This window comes from Ailuropoda melanoleuca, chromosome 5 (assembly GCF_002007445.2).
Source record: "Ailuropoda melanoleuca isolate Jingjing chromosome 5, ASM200744v2, whole genome shotgun sequence".
Classification (NCBI taxonomy): domain Eukaryota; kingdom Metazoa; phylum Chordata; class Mammalia; order Carnivora; family Ursidae; genus Ailuropoda; species Ailuropoda melanoleuca.
The window spans coordinates 71376739-71393369 of NC_048222.1; the positions used below are offsets into that span (position 1 = coordinate 71376739).

Here is a 16631-nt window from a genome sequence, read left to right on the forward strand (position 1 = left end):
ACACAAAATGAAAAGAAAGGGAAAGGGTTAATAAGATTTCTAACAAAACGGTGGATAAGCTCCATGAGATATAATTTCACTCGGTCCTCATAACAACCGTGGGGGATTTAACTGTGTCCCTTTAAAAATTAGGAAGTCGAGGCTCAGAAAAGCTGGGCTTTGCCCCTGGTCTTACAGTACAGGGACAGCATCTCTATGACTCTATAGCCTACTCTGTCTTCACGCCACCTCCCCACGGATCTCTCAACACCTTCTGGGACATGCACCTCAACTAGTCTTTAAAGAGTAACCCACAGATGGAGAGTTCTCTGTTTGTGGGTCTATGGTTAGCCAGGTAAAATTGGTTCCGAGAATTAGTGGCGTAAAGAGTGATGTTCACTGGCTGAGAAGGAGATTTGAAAGACTTACCTGGCAGTGTGTAGGGACCAAGCTACAAAAAAAGAGTTGGTCTTTTAAGCCTTGCTCTAGCTAGTCAGCTGGTGGGGGAAAGGAGGGGTTGCCTGCTTGTTTGTCGGGGGGGGGGGGGGGGGGGGGGGGGGGGGGGGGGGGGGGGGGGGAGGGCCAATGAAAGACACATCCAGGAGTAAAACGGAAAGGCCTGGTGATGAGGAGGATGCTCCTAGGATGGTCCCCAGGCTTCTGGCCCCATGACAGTGCCACTGATCTGCTCAAAAACGAAATGCTTGATAGAGAAGGTGTGAATGCNATTTGGGGTTGCTTTTCTTGCTGATAAGTCTACTTCCCTTATCTACCGGAGAACAGATCTTAATAGAAAGCTCACCTTCACGGTAAAAGGTTAGTGAGTATGAAATTTAACAATAATATATCTCTCTGGTGGATGGGATTTCTAAAGAACATCTGTTATATACATATTTGAGGATGAGATGTAAGGGGTTATAGGGAATTATAGTCCAGCTCTCCCTTCCTGAGTGGACTGAATCCCAGAGGGAGCAAGCACCTTTGTTACTTAATTAGAGTGAACCCAGATTTCTTCTATCCTTATCCACTATGCTTCTTCTACGACCTGAAATTCAGTTTACAGATGAGCAAACCATTTTTGTATATATTTCTAAAATAATATTCAAGTCAAATAAATTGATATTAAAGTCTAATCAAATGTGATAGGTGTGGGTACTACCCCTAGAAATGGGGGAGGTGGGGTGGCATTGTGTATAAGAGAAAAGGAAATCTAAATATTAGGTCTTTAATGCAGTAGTGCTCCCGGATCTTCCTATGGGCATTCCTCCGTGGCATTAGAGGTATATTTTATAAAAAAGGCCTCCCAAACATCTCCTTGGAAAAAAACAACAATATTAACAAACTTCTGTTCAGGGGAGAGAATTCCAATGTATCCCACTGGTCAAAGTTCTCTCTTTGTTACTGAGTTTAAGAGTACCTAGTAAATACTTTAAGAACAGTGTAGTTTGTCTAAATCAATGAAGATGAAACAGGATGACGTAGGAGGTGGGAATCAGAGTGAAGAAAATTCTAGTATTTCCCAATATTCCAAAAATGGCTTTATTCAATTGCAAGGTAAACAGAACATGGAGCTTACCAAAAAAACAAAAGCGTATAAGACTGCTGATGTCAGCTTTTCATATGCCAACTATTAATGAATCAAAGAGAATAAAAAGAGAAGTAACACAAATAACATTCCTTTAAAAAATACATTTTCTTACAAAAACCAGAAGAGAATTTGTGGTACTTTACCAGCCCTAAACCATGTAAGAAACTACAGCAGGACTATAATGCTTTTTAAATACATTTGTGTAAAGGGGGTCCCTCTTACACTGTTGGTGGGAATGCAAGTTGGTACAGCCACTTTGGAAAACAGTGTGGAGGTCCCTTAAAAAGTTGAGCTACCCTAGGATCCATCAATTGCACTACTGGGTATTTACCCCAAAGATACAAATGTAGTGAAGAGAAGGGCCATATGCACCCCAATGTTCATAGCAGCATTGTCCACAATAGCTAAATTGTGGAAGGAGCCAAGATGCCCTTCACCAAATGACTGGATTAAGAAGATGTGGTCCATATATACAATGGAATATTACTCAGCCATCAGAAGGAATGATTACACAACATTTGCAGCAACATGGACAGGACTAGAAGAGATTATGCTAACTGCAATAAGTCAAGCAGAGAAAGACAATTATCATATGGTTTCATTCATTTATGGTACATAACAAATAGGAAGATCAGTAGGAGAAGGAAGGGAAGAATGAGGAGGGGGTAAACAGAAGGGGGAATGAACCATGAGAGACTGTGGACTCAGGGAAACAAACTGAAGGCTTCAGAGGGGAGGGGGTTGGGGGATTGGGCTAGGCCCGGTGACCGGTATTAAGGAGGGCATGTATTGCGTGGTGCACTGGGTGTTATACGCAAATAATGAATCATGGAACATTGCATCAAAAACTGGGGATGTACTGTATGGTGACTAATATAAAAAATAAAAATTATTTTAAAAAATCCATTTGTCTAAAGAAATGAGGGATGGATCATATTTAATGAAGTTGAGATATGCTCACTTTGTCTTCCTGGAATCATAATTTTATTACAATCAGATTTATTACATTTTATCTGATTTTACTCTCATCCTAAAACATCTGCAAATAATATAATTTACCTGCATATTTGGCATAACAACATGCTCTTCTTGATTTTAACAGAACCTAGTCCAAGTGTTAAATAAATAAAGCTGTTCTAACGTAACTTTTGTGTCATTTCTTTGAACACACCATACATGCAGTAGTATCTGTCTGGCAAGTGTCAGTTTTTCTTTATTTTAAAAATCGTATCATTTAAAAAGTTATTTACTATGAATAAAAGTCACCCCCCCCAACACGCACACATACACACACACACACACACCGCTTTTTAAAGTAAAGCGAGAACTTAACCCACTCAAGAGAAGTGGGGTGTGTAAAAAAAATATGGTTGTGCGCATTCTGCCTGTTGCCGCAGAGTAATACGGTAAACAGCCGATAACAGTACTCTCTGGGGCTACTGCCTGTGTGACGTCAGCGAGAGCTAGCTGCAAAGTTCCTTGCCATTCTTTGCTGATGTCGGGGAGCTGAATATTTAAAGGGTGAATGTGGAGTTCCTGGTTGGCTATTCGTTTGTTCTTTTTTTTTTTTTTTCTTTTCCTAATTTCACTCTTTATTTTAAATTCTGCAGGTAAAGCGGTAGTGAGCTGGGAGCTTAAAGACATCTGTGGTGGAGGGGTGAGTCAGCGGGTGCAGAACTAAGAACTGGTTCCTTGGTGAGACGGTCGCCTCTTCCCCCAGAGAGCAGGCTGCAGGGCTGCTCGTGGGACCGAACCCCCGGTCCGCTCCCCGCTCCAGGTGAGTGCGCGGCGGCGCGGGACGCAGGCGTCCAGCAGGGCCGGGTGGGTGAGGGCACATCTCCCTCCCTTCCCGGTGAGCCCGAACCCGCACTTTCTGCTTTTTTCCGCCGTGACACCAGCATTCCCACCCCACCCTGTTTCCCTTAAGTATTCTAGAAAGTTACCTCCTAGTTAACAAGTGTGTTTTTCAGCCCGTATTAATCGCCCCGAGGTAGAGAAAAGAGGCTTTCTGCAGTTGCTTGCTTTTAGTACCACCTGTGAGCTCTTGAACTTGTGATTTTTCACAATAGCCTTTGCCTCTAGGGTCCGGGCTCTGGGCCCGACCCCAGCCAGAGTCCTTAGAAAGCAAGATGGGTCCCCACTCCTCGCGTTCCTGCCTGAGTTCCTGTGGGTCGGCTCGCAGCCGTAGAAACCTAAGTTTCTCACACAGACCACGGCCCCCAGCCCAGAAAACCGAAGCGTCCCCTTTCCGCTTGATTTTTAAGCCTAACCAAATTCGCAGTGACCGCCACTTGCAAAGCCCCTTCTGCAGAGTAGCGCTTGCCCTCCCCACCGCTTCGCCTGCACCCGCGCAGCCCGTCCGGGTGTGGCTCGAAGCTCAAGCCTTCCGGCACCGCCGATCCTGCGGCTTGAAAAGTGCTCCTGGACCGACCTTGGGTAGCGTTCAGCCCTCGGGCCCCGCCAGGCTCTGCTCGGGACCTGGTTCTCAAGCCGGCTTGGCTGATCGACAGACCGGCGGGCACCGCACACCCAAGTGTGAATTCCTCCGGCGTGAACGTGCGCGTGGCACTGTCTGGCCTGCGGTCCCCGGGTCGCTGCGGTTCCCTCTCCCAGGCCGCCCCCTCCAGGTGGCTGCAAAGCAACCTGTTCAAATGGCAACCGCCAGTTTTCACCGACTCGGATCTGCGCGGCACACACAAGCCAGCCGCAGTCCCGCCTAGCGAGCTTCGCGGGGTTTAATTTCGCTGTGCGGCCGCTCGTAATTGGCCGCTGCCGCTTGGGGTTTGTTTGCTTCGGATCTTGGAGCCGGCCAGAGGCTGCGGGCCGCGCGCCAGGGCAGGTTCTCAGAGGCCGGGGCACAGCGCGCGGTCCGCTCGCGCGCCGCCTGTGCTGCGGCAGGGCACGCCACTCCGGGACCGCAGAGTCGGCGGGGCTCCCAGCCACCGCCCACGGTCCGTCGAGCCGGCTTTGGCCTCGCTCCCCGGGGCGCCTGGTATATACTCTGCCTTTCTCTTTGCGCTCTTTCAGGAAGACGCAAGCAAACAACGCCCGGCAAACGCCTCGGTCCTGACCAATGTTTAATACCCACTTCCCCCGGCCTGCGCGCGGAGAAGCTGGATCTAGCAAGAGTCCACCGCGGGTCAGTCACCCTTGGGTAACTGCGGGCCGGCAGAAGCGCCCAGATGCCAGCGGTGCCCGCTTTTGAGAGTCGACGGCAAAGCGGTACTTGATTGTGGTTTGCGGGGAGACTGGCGCTGGACTGTTGAATTCCAGATTACGTGCAGAATGCTGCATCTTCTAACCAGGACGGATCAGACAGTGCGCAAAAGCGGGCCCCTGTAATTCTGCGACCGCATTTTCCAACGTGCCTCCTCGAGCTTCGCGCCAGGCCTCGGGTAGGAAAGGGAGTTGGCGCCGGAGGCCAGCGCAACGGGTGGGTAGGGTCCGCGGGTAGCCCCGCGCGCCCCTGGCCATGTCTCCTTTAACGCCCTGCCCCTTTGCGTGGCTTTCTGAGGGTTTGCACGGCAGGCCGGGGTTGCTTCCCACCCGCGCGCTATCTCTCACCCCCAGCTAACCCCAGCGGGCAAGGCTCCCCTGAGCCGAGACCTTTTGACTCTGCTCCCTCGCTTCCGCCTCCGCCCTCGTCTGGGGGTGGCTCTCGAGAGCCGGACCTCGCCGGCCCCGGCTGGGACCATGGTGTTTCTCTCTGGAAATGCCTCCGACAGTTCCAACTGCACCCACCCGCCGGCACCGGTGAACATATCCAAGGCCATTCTGCTCGGGGTGATCTTGGGGGGCCTCATCATTTTCGGCGTGCTGGGCAACATCCTCGTGATCCTCTCTGTGGCCTGCCACCGGCATCTGCACTCGGTCACTCACTACTACATCGTCAACCTGGCGGTGGCCGACCTCCTGCTCACCTCCACCGTGCTGCCCTTCTCAGCTATCTTCGAGATCCTGGGCTACTGGGCCTTTGGCAGAGTCTTCTGCAATATCTGGGCGGCGGTGGACGTCCTGTGCTGCACCGCGTCCATCATGGGGCTCTGCATCATCTCCATCGACCGCTATATAGGTGTGAGCTACCCGCTGCGCTACCCCACCATCGTCACCCAGAAGAGGGGTCTCATGGCTCTGCTCTGTGTCTGGGCGCTTTCCCTCGTCATCTCCATCGGGCCTCTCTTTGGCTGGAGGCAGCCGGCCCCGGAGGACGAGACCATCTGCCAGATCACCGAGGAGCCGGGCTACGTGCTCTTCTCGGCGCTGGGCTCCTTCTACGTGCCGCTGACCATTATCCTGGTCATGTATTGCCGGGTCTACGTGGTGGCCAAGAGGGAAAGCAGGGGCCTCAAGTCTGGCCTCAAGACCGACAAGTCGGACTCGGAGCAGGTGACGCTCCGCATCCATCGGAAAAATGTCCCAGTAGGAGGCACCGGGGTGTCCAGCGCCAAGAACAAGACGCACTTCTCCGTGAGGCTCCTCAAGTTTTCCCGGGAGAAGAAAGCGGCCAAAACACTGGGCATCGTGGTCGGCTGCTTCGTCCTCTGCTGGCTGCCTTTTTTCTTAGTGATGCCCATTGGTAAGTCTTTAAACACCCGACCTTGGTATTTAGGGATCTTCATCCTGTTCCCCTCTGCTACCCCAGACTCACAGTCAAGGGGGGGGGGGACGGGGGAAAAAGGATCTGCATTTCAAAGAGCAAAGCCGGTGTGGGGGGTAGTTAGGAAAATGCTCCCTTGTGGAAAAGTGCATTTTAGTTCCCTTTCTTCTCTCAGTCTCATTTATATTACTATGTCCTAGGGCACTTTTTCAACTACTGTAAAGTGGCTTCCAACAGATTAATTGGTCTCCTTAATAAGAACGTCAACTTTTCTTAATGACTTTAAGCATGCGTTTAATTTAAATAGATCCCTCTTCTTTGGAGTCTCAGAGTCTCCAGCACACACTTAGGCAGGGGCTGTGGAATGCCACTTTCACCTCTGCTGCTATGGGCTGCAAATTCTCTTGGCCTAAAAATAAGCACCATACTTATTCTGAACAAATGTGTAATTTTATTATCAGATTAGATTATTCCTAAGGGTTAGTCATAATGGTCTGCTTATGTTCTATATCTGTGTTAATTTTATTTTCTGGATTCAGTATGGAAGAAAGTGTGGCCAGCCACTGACAAGAAAAAAAAGGTGATTTTTATGTCCAAACGAATTTAAGCTTTAGAAAATTCAACAGTTTCCAATAAGTAAATACTTTCCTCTTTATTTTAATAGTATAAAACAAACAGTACTCTTACCCAAGATCATTCTGGAAGTTGCAGATGACACTGTTTGAAAATAATACAGTAATGTTACAAATCCGATTTTTGCAAATGCCATATTAGCTATTGTCAAAGCTAATTAGCTCGTTTTAAGTATCAGCAAGCTGATCCACTTGGAATAATCATCTATCTCTGAAAGGCCTTCATGAGATCCCAAAATGGTTGTTTTCTATTTTTAGTTTGTGAGCTCAAATATAGACCCACATATTGGTTGTCCACTAACTCTATTAAACAACAAAATTATGATAAAAATTAATAAAAGTTCGTTTCTGGCCCTTTAGAGCCAAATTTAAGTGACATGCATTTAAAGTACTTTAATTTGCAACTCTGTGTCATAATAGCAGCTATTAGTTTTTGAGGGCTAACTCAAAATTAGTTTGTCCAGGCTCTTTACTTCATTCATCCTCTCCACAACTCAGTGAGGAATGCATTATTATTCTGAAATCCCAAGTGGGGGGAAGAGATTCTTCAGGTTTTAGAGCTTTGCTAATACCATAGCCACCCGCCACATGTGGCTTTTTAATGAGAATTAAAATTAAAGATAATTAATATCCAGTCCCTCATTCCCACTAGCCAAAGTTCAAGTGCTCAATAGCCACACATGGCCAGTGGCTACTATTGGGGACAGCAGAGACATTGAGCATTTTCATCGTTGCAGAAATTTCTATCTAACGGGGCTGCTTGAGAGGCCCTTCTGAGGCTACTAGCTGGCTTCCCATTGTGCCTGCCCATCATTACTGCTGACTCCGTTCCTGGAAGTACATCACAGCTTTGAATTTATTTAAATAACGCTCTACCTGAGCCACTGCTTCCCTGTCTTTCTGCATCTCATCTCTTACTTCCCCCTGAAGTTGATTCGTGCATCCCTGTGCTCAGCAAGTATATAGTGAGCACTTGTTCTAGACACATAGTCTGAACAAGGCAGCAAACTCCTTGCCAGCAAAATGTTTGCATTCTTTTAGGGGAGATAGACAAACAAATGTATACACCTTAAGAAGTCAAGGATTACTAAGCATTATGATAAAAATAAACAGGATAAGAGGATAGAGATTTATAGGGCAATGGGGTGGGTGGTGAGAGGAGTTCTCTCTGAAGAGGAGATATTGGAGCAGAGACCTAACTGAAGTGAGGAGCAAACCTTGCCAAATCTAGAAGGGCCTTTGGGCAGAGGGACGGCAAATCCAGAGATAGGAAAGAGCCTGTTCAAGGCAGAACAAAGAGGTCAGCGTGGCTGAACTACAGAAAATGCAGGGGCAGACAAGTTCGAAAACGGGTTGTGAAGATGGACTAGGTCAGAGCGATGTGGGTCTTTTAGGCCTGAGTGGAATTTGCGTATTATTCCAATTGCAATGGGAAGCCATCCAATCAGACAGGTTTAGGAGGGGAGTGGCTTGTTTTATATTTTTAAAGGATCACTCTGGTTGCTGCGTGGAGAGTGGGCTATGTGGGGGGATGACTGTGGAAGCAGGGAGACCGGTTGGGAGGCTGTTAGAGCAGCCAAGGTTGGAAAGGTCGTGATGCCTAGCGCTTGGGTGAAACGGTGGGGTGGTGAGAAGTGATCACATTCAGCTCTTATTTCACTGGTAGAGCTGACAAGTTTGGGCACAGGGTATGAGAAAAGAAGAGAGGAATTAAAGATGACTTCCGGGTCTGGGGCCTAAGCACCAGGGTAAACAGTAGTACATTTGGCTGAAACTGGGAAAACTAGAGGATGATGGGGTTGTTAGGGGCTGGCAGAAGTGGGAAACACAAGTGTTTCTTTTTTGTAGCCACTCTGAGAAGCGTCTATTCAACATCTAAGTAGAGATGCCAAGTGGCAACTAGATATGTGAGTTCGGAGCTACAAGGGGCAGCTGGGTTAACATGTAAACTGGGGACACATCAACATATTTAAAGCCACAGAAGTGGACGGATCTACAAGGAGGGGCATATGGAGAGAAAAGAGAGATAAGAACTGAATCTGGGGCATTCTGGTATTTGAGGGCTGGGAAGAGGAGGAGAACCAACTAGCAGAAGAAGTTGAGAAGGAGCGGCCAGGGAGTTAGGAGGAAAACCAGGAGACTGCATTGTGTTCAAAGCCAAATGGAAATGTTTTGAGAAGGCAAGAGTATTCAGCTGTGTCACAGGCAGCTGCCTGGCCCAGTCAGAGGAGGGCTGGGAATCAGGATTGGACTCGGCTATGTGGAGGTCCTTGGTGATAAGAGGACATCCGCTGAGGATAATAGTCTCAGTGGAGTGAGGGAGACAAAAGCCTGACTGTGTGCTTCCTAGAGAAAATGAAAGATGAAGTGGGAACAGTGAAAAGAGACAACTCTTGGGAAAGGTTTTCCTAGATGAGCAGGGAAACAGAGGATAGCTGGAAGGATCTAGAAAGAATTTCCTAAGGTCGGAGATAGGATACCATGTTTACATTCTGACGGAACGGTGGAATAGAGTTGCTGATGGTATAAGCGAGGTAGGAGGTGGGATTCAGTGCCCAAGTGGAGTGCTGGGAAATGAGGGAGAAGCCAGGGTCTATAAGCACAGAGGCCGCAGATATGGAGGAGGAGAGGTAATCATCTCTTCGGAATATATTTATGCCCTCGACCTAATAAAAAGCAAGATCGTCAGCTACAAGTGAGGGAGGAATAGAAAATGATGTTGGTTTGAGGAGCAAAGGGAGATGTGAAATATTACCCTTCGAGGCGAGAGAGTAAATAGATTATGGAAATTTAGTAGATTCACCAGGAAGTCCTAAGGACATATTTGAGATTTATAGTCATAAGTTGAAAGTAAGAACTGTCAAGAAGGTTGTGTGTGACTCCCTAACAGCTAAGAGGCTGAGGATTACGGGGAACGTTGCTGATGACTGGTCATACGTAGGAACCACAGTAAAGACATATGGTTCTGCAGGGACATAAACTGGAACAGATTAGGAGTCCTACAGATTCAGATTGTGGACAAAGGGGAACTCTGGTTTAACCATGGCCTACCCCTTAGATCTGCTCTCCTGGGGAATTAGTAACATTGAGGTGAAGGGTTACAGTGGCAGGAAGTTGTGGTAAGACAGGAGCACCCAGAATCGCTGGGCCTCCTTTAAATCCTAATAATGCAGTGCGGCAGGAGGGAAGTTGAAAACGTACTGTTGGCAGTCTGACCAGGCTGCTCAGTAGGCAAAAGGTCCCTAAACCTACCAGGATCTGTGGTTCACAGTTTCTTCATGCCACCAAATGAGCAAGAGACTATTTCTTCCGGGATTTATTGACTGTATAATAAGTAATGGGCACTGAGTTAGAACAAAAAGATGAATAAAGCACATTCCCTGCCCTCAAGGGCGTCGCAATCTAGTTAAGGAAACAAATTAGGAACAGTTATCACAAGCTTATAAAGTAGTATTAGAAGTGCGAAGGAATATCACAGTTCATGGTGTCTGGAGCTCACTGTGGAAACTTCTAGAAGTACCAGTGTTGACTGAGCAGGGACTTGAAGCCTGCACTACTTCCTCGGGGCCATCAGTGAGATGTTATTTGTTTTTAGTAACTGTCTTAAGTACATTTTTCATGCAAAATGTGAACAGAAGAATAAATATGCCATTATATTACATACACAGTGGACAGAAGCTCTTAAGTATGAGAAGTACTCTCTCGGGATGAAGAGATTATCAGTCTGAACTAGGCTGTCAGAAAACAGTGAGATTAGAAACTAAGCCAGACAGGGATGCATGTGGTATAGAAAGCTGAGAACAAAGCGCCCACACGTGTAGGAACCAGCCCAGGACAGTGAGTGAGCACTCTGTCATGGCCGAAGGCTGCCCCTCTACCCTGTGAGAGGGCTCCTCACCGCCCCCACGCTTCCCTCCTCCCCGCTCCTCCCATCAAAGCCTGGATGACTGAAGGCCTGAATGGTGTGATTGCTGGTAGAAATCTGACTTGCCCACTCTCAAGTCTTGTTTTCTTTTGGCATCCTCAGTGTTTGGTGGAAAGTCAGACCCCTTGTAGGGACGGGTGTCACCTCTGAGGCTGTTACCAGTCATTGATATCTTGAAATGAATGTTTTGAAAAGCCGGGTTTTGATCATGGAGCTGAAGAGGGAGAATAGGAAAGTGTGTGTGCCTTCAGCATGTGAAAAAAGGAAGGGTGAAAAATGTGTCTCGGGGGGAGCTCCAGGGCCTAAGGGGTGTGCATCACCTTTGCTTATTTCATCCTTTGGTCTAGAGCCTTCCAGTTCCAGAGTCATTGCGATGGGTGGGAAAAGTGGTGGTCTGAGATTGAAAGCTAGGCTTTCTTTTTCATCAAATAAAACGTGTTATACAGATCGACTGCCTGGCACAGAGCCTAGCAGAGAGTAAACGGCCATAAATGCGAATTTTATCAGCATGTTGTGACTTGTAGACCATTACTGACATAGGTAATGTGTAGATGCTGTTGGAGGTCTGAGAAAGAGAGAACATCAGAAAGAAACGGATGAAGGGGGCAACATTTACTGAACGCATCGGTGTGTGTCTGAACTCAGGTTCTCTGATTGCAGTACAAAATGGGCATTATTATTGGACCTAGTCACTGCTGTTAGCTCTGAGTCAAAGGAGGCAGCCTTGGGCTGAGCTGTGGCTCCTGTGGATATAGAATATTTGATATTTATGTTAAAATTAAAAAGATAGCAGACCATGCAGTAGTGAGGAGGGAGAATGTGTTTTAAAATGGGGTGTTTGAGGGAAGGCAGAGCTGGCAAGGGGCTTACCGGGTAGAAGCAGGGGGACAAAGAATGAGTCATTCATTCAGCAAAATTTCATTGAGCATCTACTATGTGCCAGAAAGCTAGGGAAATGCTGGAGAAAAAGACAAGAAAAAAATCCCTACCCTAATGGAGCTGAAACTCTGCACAATGAAATGCATAGCAAAGTTTCAGATGGTGATGTGAGAGACATGGCAAGAAAGAAGGGCAAGTGCAGGTAATGCCATATAAATGACATATAATGACTCTGAGTCTTATGAATGCCCCAAATAAACAGACATTTGGTTGCTTTGCTACAGACACAAAGGGATCAGGCCCCTGATTCTTAACGGAGAAGTTTGACCTCTTAGAGATAATGGTGTGAAGATAATTTAAGAGCCGTTATGATTTTAAGATAGGAGGCCAGTTTCTCAGTTACTCTGGCTGTACCACAAACTATCCCAAAACATAGTGGCCTAAAGCAACAACTGTTTTATAACTTATGATTCTGTGGGGCAGGGATGAGTCAGGGCCCAGTGCATCTGACCACTGAGGCTGGATCTCAGAATTGGTGGCCTCTCTTCCTCCAGTGGTGTAGACCATCTTGCTTGCTTGCTTGCTTTCAAGATTTAAGTATTTATTTTAGAGAGAGTGAGAGCATGAGCATGAGCAAGGGGAGAAATAGAGGGAGACAGAAAGAGAGAGAGAATCTTCACCACACTCCCTGAGGAGTGCAGAGCCCCACACGGTGCTCGATCCCGCAACCTGGAGATAATGACCTGAGCGGAAGCCAAGAGTCCGATGCTTAAGTGACTGAGCCACCCAGGCACCCCTAGACCAGCTTTTTTACAGCATGGCAGTTCTCTCCAAGAGAGCCAGGGCAGACGCTGCCAGGCCTTTGAAGAGCTGGACCCAGACCTGTCCCAATGTCACTGCTGTCCCATGCTGAGTGAAAGCAAGCCACAAGGCCCACGTAGGTGCAAGGGGGAAGCACATAGCTTGATGTCCTGATGGGCAAGTGGCAGACACACAGATGGAGGGAGGACTATTCTGACCATAGTGTGGCAGAGTCTGGGTCCTCGCCTTCCTGCAGGCTTCTAATCTCTTTGGATCAGATAATGTCTGATTAAAATATACAAACTGTGTAGCGTGAAGAGGATGTAGGTGGTGACTTGAAAACATATACTGTGGATAAGAAAGACCCTGAGCAGGGAGGGCAGAAAAGGCTTGCTGTGAAGGTGGGCTTGACCTTTGAGCCAAGATGCGCAGGATGGGGAGATGTTCAGTGGCGGAAAGAGTGAGGAGGGGAACAGAATGAGCAAGGACTCCAACAAGGTTAGCCAGATGTCCGTGAGGATTTTCCAGACAACTGGTGGGTCCAGAACTGAAGGTCTATGAAATAGCTGGTGACAAATGAAGCTGGAGAGAGAGGAGCCAGACCAACAATGCATTTAGAGCCATTTTATGAGTTTTTGACAAGGAACAAGGGTGATGTGACCAAGCCTATATTTCAACTGTCAAAGGGTTCGTGGAAAGAGGACTGTGGACAGGCCAGCGGGAGACCTTTAACCGGACAGGTGAGAGATGTGCTGCCAAGTACGATCCTTCTAACCTGTGGTGGCAAAGAGTTATTTCCTGAGCTGCTACATGGTTCTGGAATGCCTCTTTGTCATTGCCTCCAGAGCAGATTTATGAGGAAACCTTTCTCTGATCACAAATAGTATAAGCAGACTTGGCTTTAAATTAATTCTGGCTCTTTCCACGAGACGAAACTGTCAATGAAGATTTACCGTCATATTCCAAAGAATGTGCTGCAGGCTCAGAAAACATCTAGAATGAGTTCCAACAATGCTTTGAGCAAGAGCTGACTCTTTCAAATCAGGCTACAGACAGGCAAGTCATTACTTTGAAGGAGACAGCACTTAAGGACGAAGGCATTGCTGTGTTTTGTTGCCTCGTGGTTTCAGGTTCGGATGGGAGGACCTACCTTCCTTGTCCAGCAGGTTCGCTGTATTTTAGCGCTATTTGGTTTGCCAGCTGGACGTTTGCATCGTGGCTCCTCATTTTTAAATTGCATATTTCTTTGCTATTTGAAAAATTTCCCCCTGTATTCCTATTAGTCATTTATATTTCGTCTTTTGTAATGTGAAATTGCTTGTCTGTGCATTTTGGCCGCTTTTTATAAACCCATTTATTTTTATTTCTTTTCTATTTGTAAGCTCATTTTATACATTGAAGATATTAATCACTTATTTATAGTATATACTGGGTTGCCAGTTTTTTTCTCATGCTATAATCAGATGTTGCTGAGAAAATGTAGCTTCTTTATTTTCCAGAAAGCGATGTGATCTTTTTCATGAACTCCTTGGAAATAGACACACACACACACACACACACACACACACACACAGTTAGTCAAATCCAATGAGCTCAGCCTGATCCCATCATTTAAACAGCGTCTTTATAAACTTAGCCTCTTTGAAGTAACACAAGCTTTTCAGATTTGCCCGCTAAGTTGTTGACCAGGTCCAGGGGCTCACACGATCTCTTGGGTTTGTGGGTAGGAAATTAGGACCCTTGGCTGCCCCTAACTGTGAATTTTAGTGTCCTGCTTTGGGGAGGGTGGTGTAGTCCAGTGACTAAACACTAGTTCCCAGACCATGCTTTTGTCCCCTGATGAGTCTGAGGCTGTTTGTTGTGGGCCCCTTGTCCCACCTGATGACCCAGCTCCACACAGTCCTCCCTGGGACTTCAGACCGTCAAGGTTTGCCTGTGACTCCGTCCATTCCTGGCTGGGGAGGTAAATGCTCTGTTGCCATTGGCCAGGAAGTCACTTTGTCCCTAGAGCTCCCCTGATCACTTCTTGCCCCTGAGCTAAAATCCTCAGCAATGTTTCACCCCTGTCTCAAGGCATGGAGAGCCCCGTGGGTTCCTTCTACACCACACACACTACACCACACCACACACATCACACCACGCCATATTACACACACTACACCACACCACTACACACACCACACACACCATACCACACCACACACATCACACCATACCATATCACACATACCACACTACACCCACCACACCCACCACATACACCATATCACACCACACTCTACTACACTGCACACACCATAACCCACACACACCACACCACGCTACACATACCACACACACCTACTGCACCACACACACCACACATACCATACTGCACCATACCATACCACTCACACACCACACACACCACACCACACAATGCCATACCACACACACTACACTACACACACCACACATACCACATACACCATACCACACCACACACCACATCCTACATACCACACCCCACACACCATACCACACGTACCACACCACACCATACCGTATCACACACACTATACTACACACACCACACCACACTACACACACCACACCATACCATACCACACACATCACACCACACCATATCACACACATCACACCATACTACACACACCACACTATACCACACACACCACACCACACCATACCACACGGGCATGTTGACTGCGTTTGCTCTCTGCCCAGCCGTGCTGGCTGTAACTTTCATGGTGCCGTAACTGTCATGTGGCATCTCCCAGATCCCCAGAATGGAGAGTGGGAAAAATCACCTTCACTCCCACCTTTATCTTAAATGCCTTGAGGTACTTATTGAGAGGAGCTCAGAACAAACACCCAGATGCCTCTTTCCACCACCTCCTTCCCCATTTCCCCCCACAGTCCATCTGTAGAAGGTAAATGGGGAAGACATTCGGTTCCATTTTTTGCCTAAATGGGGCATTCCTCTGAACCGTGTCCTCCTTCTTCCCAGGGTGGTGTTCACCTTCTGTGAAATGGCAAATGGATTGCAGACAGAGAGGTTTACTAAAAAAGGAATAAAGATGAGGAGTATTTAATATAATTCTTGCACATATTTAGCAACTATGCTTCCATTGGGTTTTTTCACATTTTGTTGTTTTTGTGTTTTTTGCAAATATATGGGCATTTACCATTTTTATATAGTCACATATTTTAATCTATTTTTTTATGAATTGTGCCTTCCCAGGGATGCGTGGAGAGATGCCAGTCAGATAACCTCTATTTTCCCCCAGTTCTTTTAGGATATCATTTGTAATCTATCTGGAATTTATTTTTGTATTTTGGTAGGTGATGTCTAACCATATCGATTTTGAAATGGTTAGCCAGATAGTCTTAAAAGATTTAGTGAATATAATGTATGGTGACTAACGTAATATAATAAAAAATCATTAAAAAAAAGATTTAGTGAATAATCTATCCTTTCCTGTCCTATTTTAAAAACCACCTTTGTTATATTAAAAAGAATCTTGAGACTCCCGCTTCTGTTCCATAATTTGCATCTCTCTGCTCAAGCATTGGTGCAACACTATTTTATTTTTTTCACTTAAAAATTTTTATTCTTTTTTTATTATAGTATGATTGACATATAATATATTTATATGTAATAGTTATATAATATTTGTAATATAAATATAATACAACATATTATATTTATATTTTGTGCATAATATGTATAATAATATATTAGAATATAATATAATTATATATATTTCAGATGTACATCATAGTGATTTGACATTTCTATACATTATTTTAATTATTGTGGTTTCATAATACATTTTAACATTTTCTGGTTTAAGGTCCCTGGATGAAAATTCTTTTTCAAAATTATCTTGCACATATCTTGCCCGTCGTTGCACATTCATTTTTCCAGAAAAACCCTGTCCTCCACTGACCTGCACCACACACAGATCCTGTCACATGTTAATCATAAATTTTTAGGATGTATATATTAATTTGAAAAGTGACATCTTTATCATGCCAAGTCCTCCTGTTAAGACATATGACATGTTGCTCATTCATTTCCCTAACTACTTTTGAACTATTGTTTACACTTTACTTTTCATCACACTTAACTAATGTGTCCTAGAAAAATATTACAGTAGTGGATTTGGGAAATGCTACTTGGGTGGTTCAACATTACGTATGGCACTCATTGTTGGTTTTAGATCA

The 16631-nt window shown here is 46.1% G+C and overlaps 1 protein-coding gene across 7 annotated transcripts in view; it reads left to right on the plus strand.

Moving 5' to 3' along the window:
* The first annotated feature begins 3012 nt into the window (after positions 1–3012).
* Positions 3013–16631, plus strand: part of ADRA1A (adrenoceptor alpha 1A) — a 114330-nt gene continuing 100711 nt past the window's right edge. For all 7 annotated transcript variants that reach the window (XR_004625739.1, XM_034661224.1, XM_034661226.1 and 4 more), the window contains exons 1-3: positions 3013–3088; positions 3178–3344; positions 4595–6143. Coding sequence is in view for 6 of the 7 variants with exons in the window: in XM_034661224.1 (XP_034517115.1) it covers positions 5261–6143 (883 nt within the window). In the remaining variant the exon portion in view is untranslated. The remainder of the gene's footprint in view (positions 3089–3177; positions 3345–4594; positions 6144–16631) is intronic.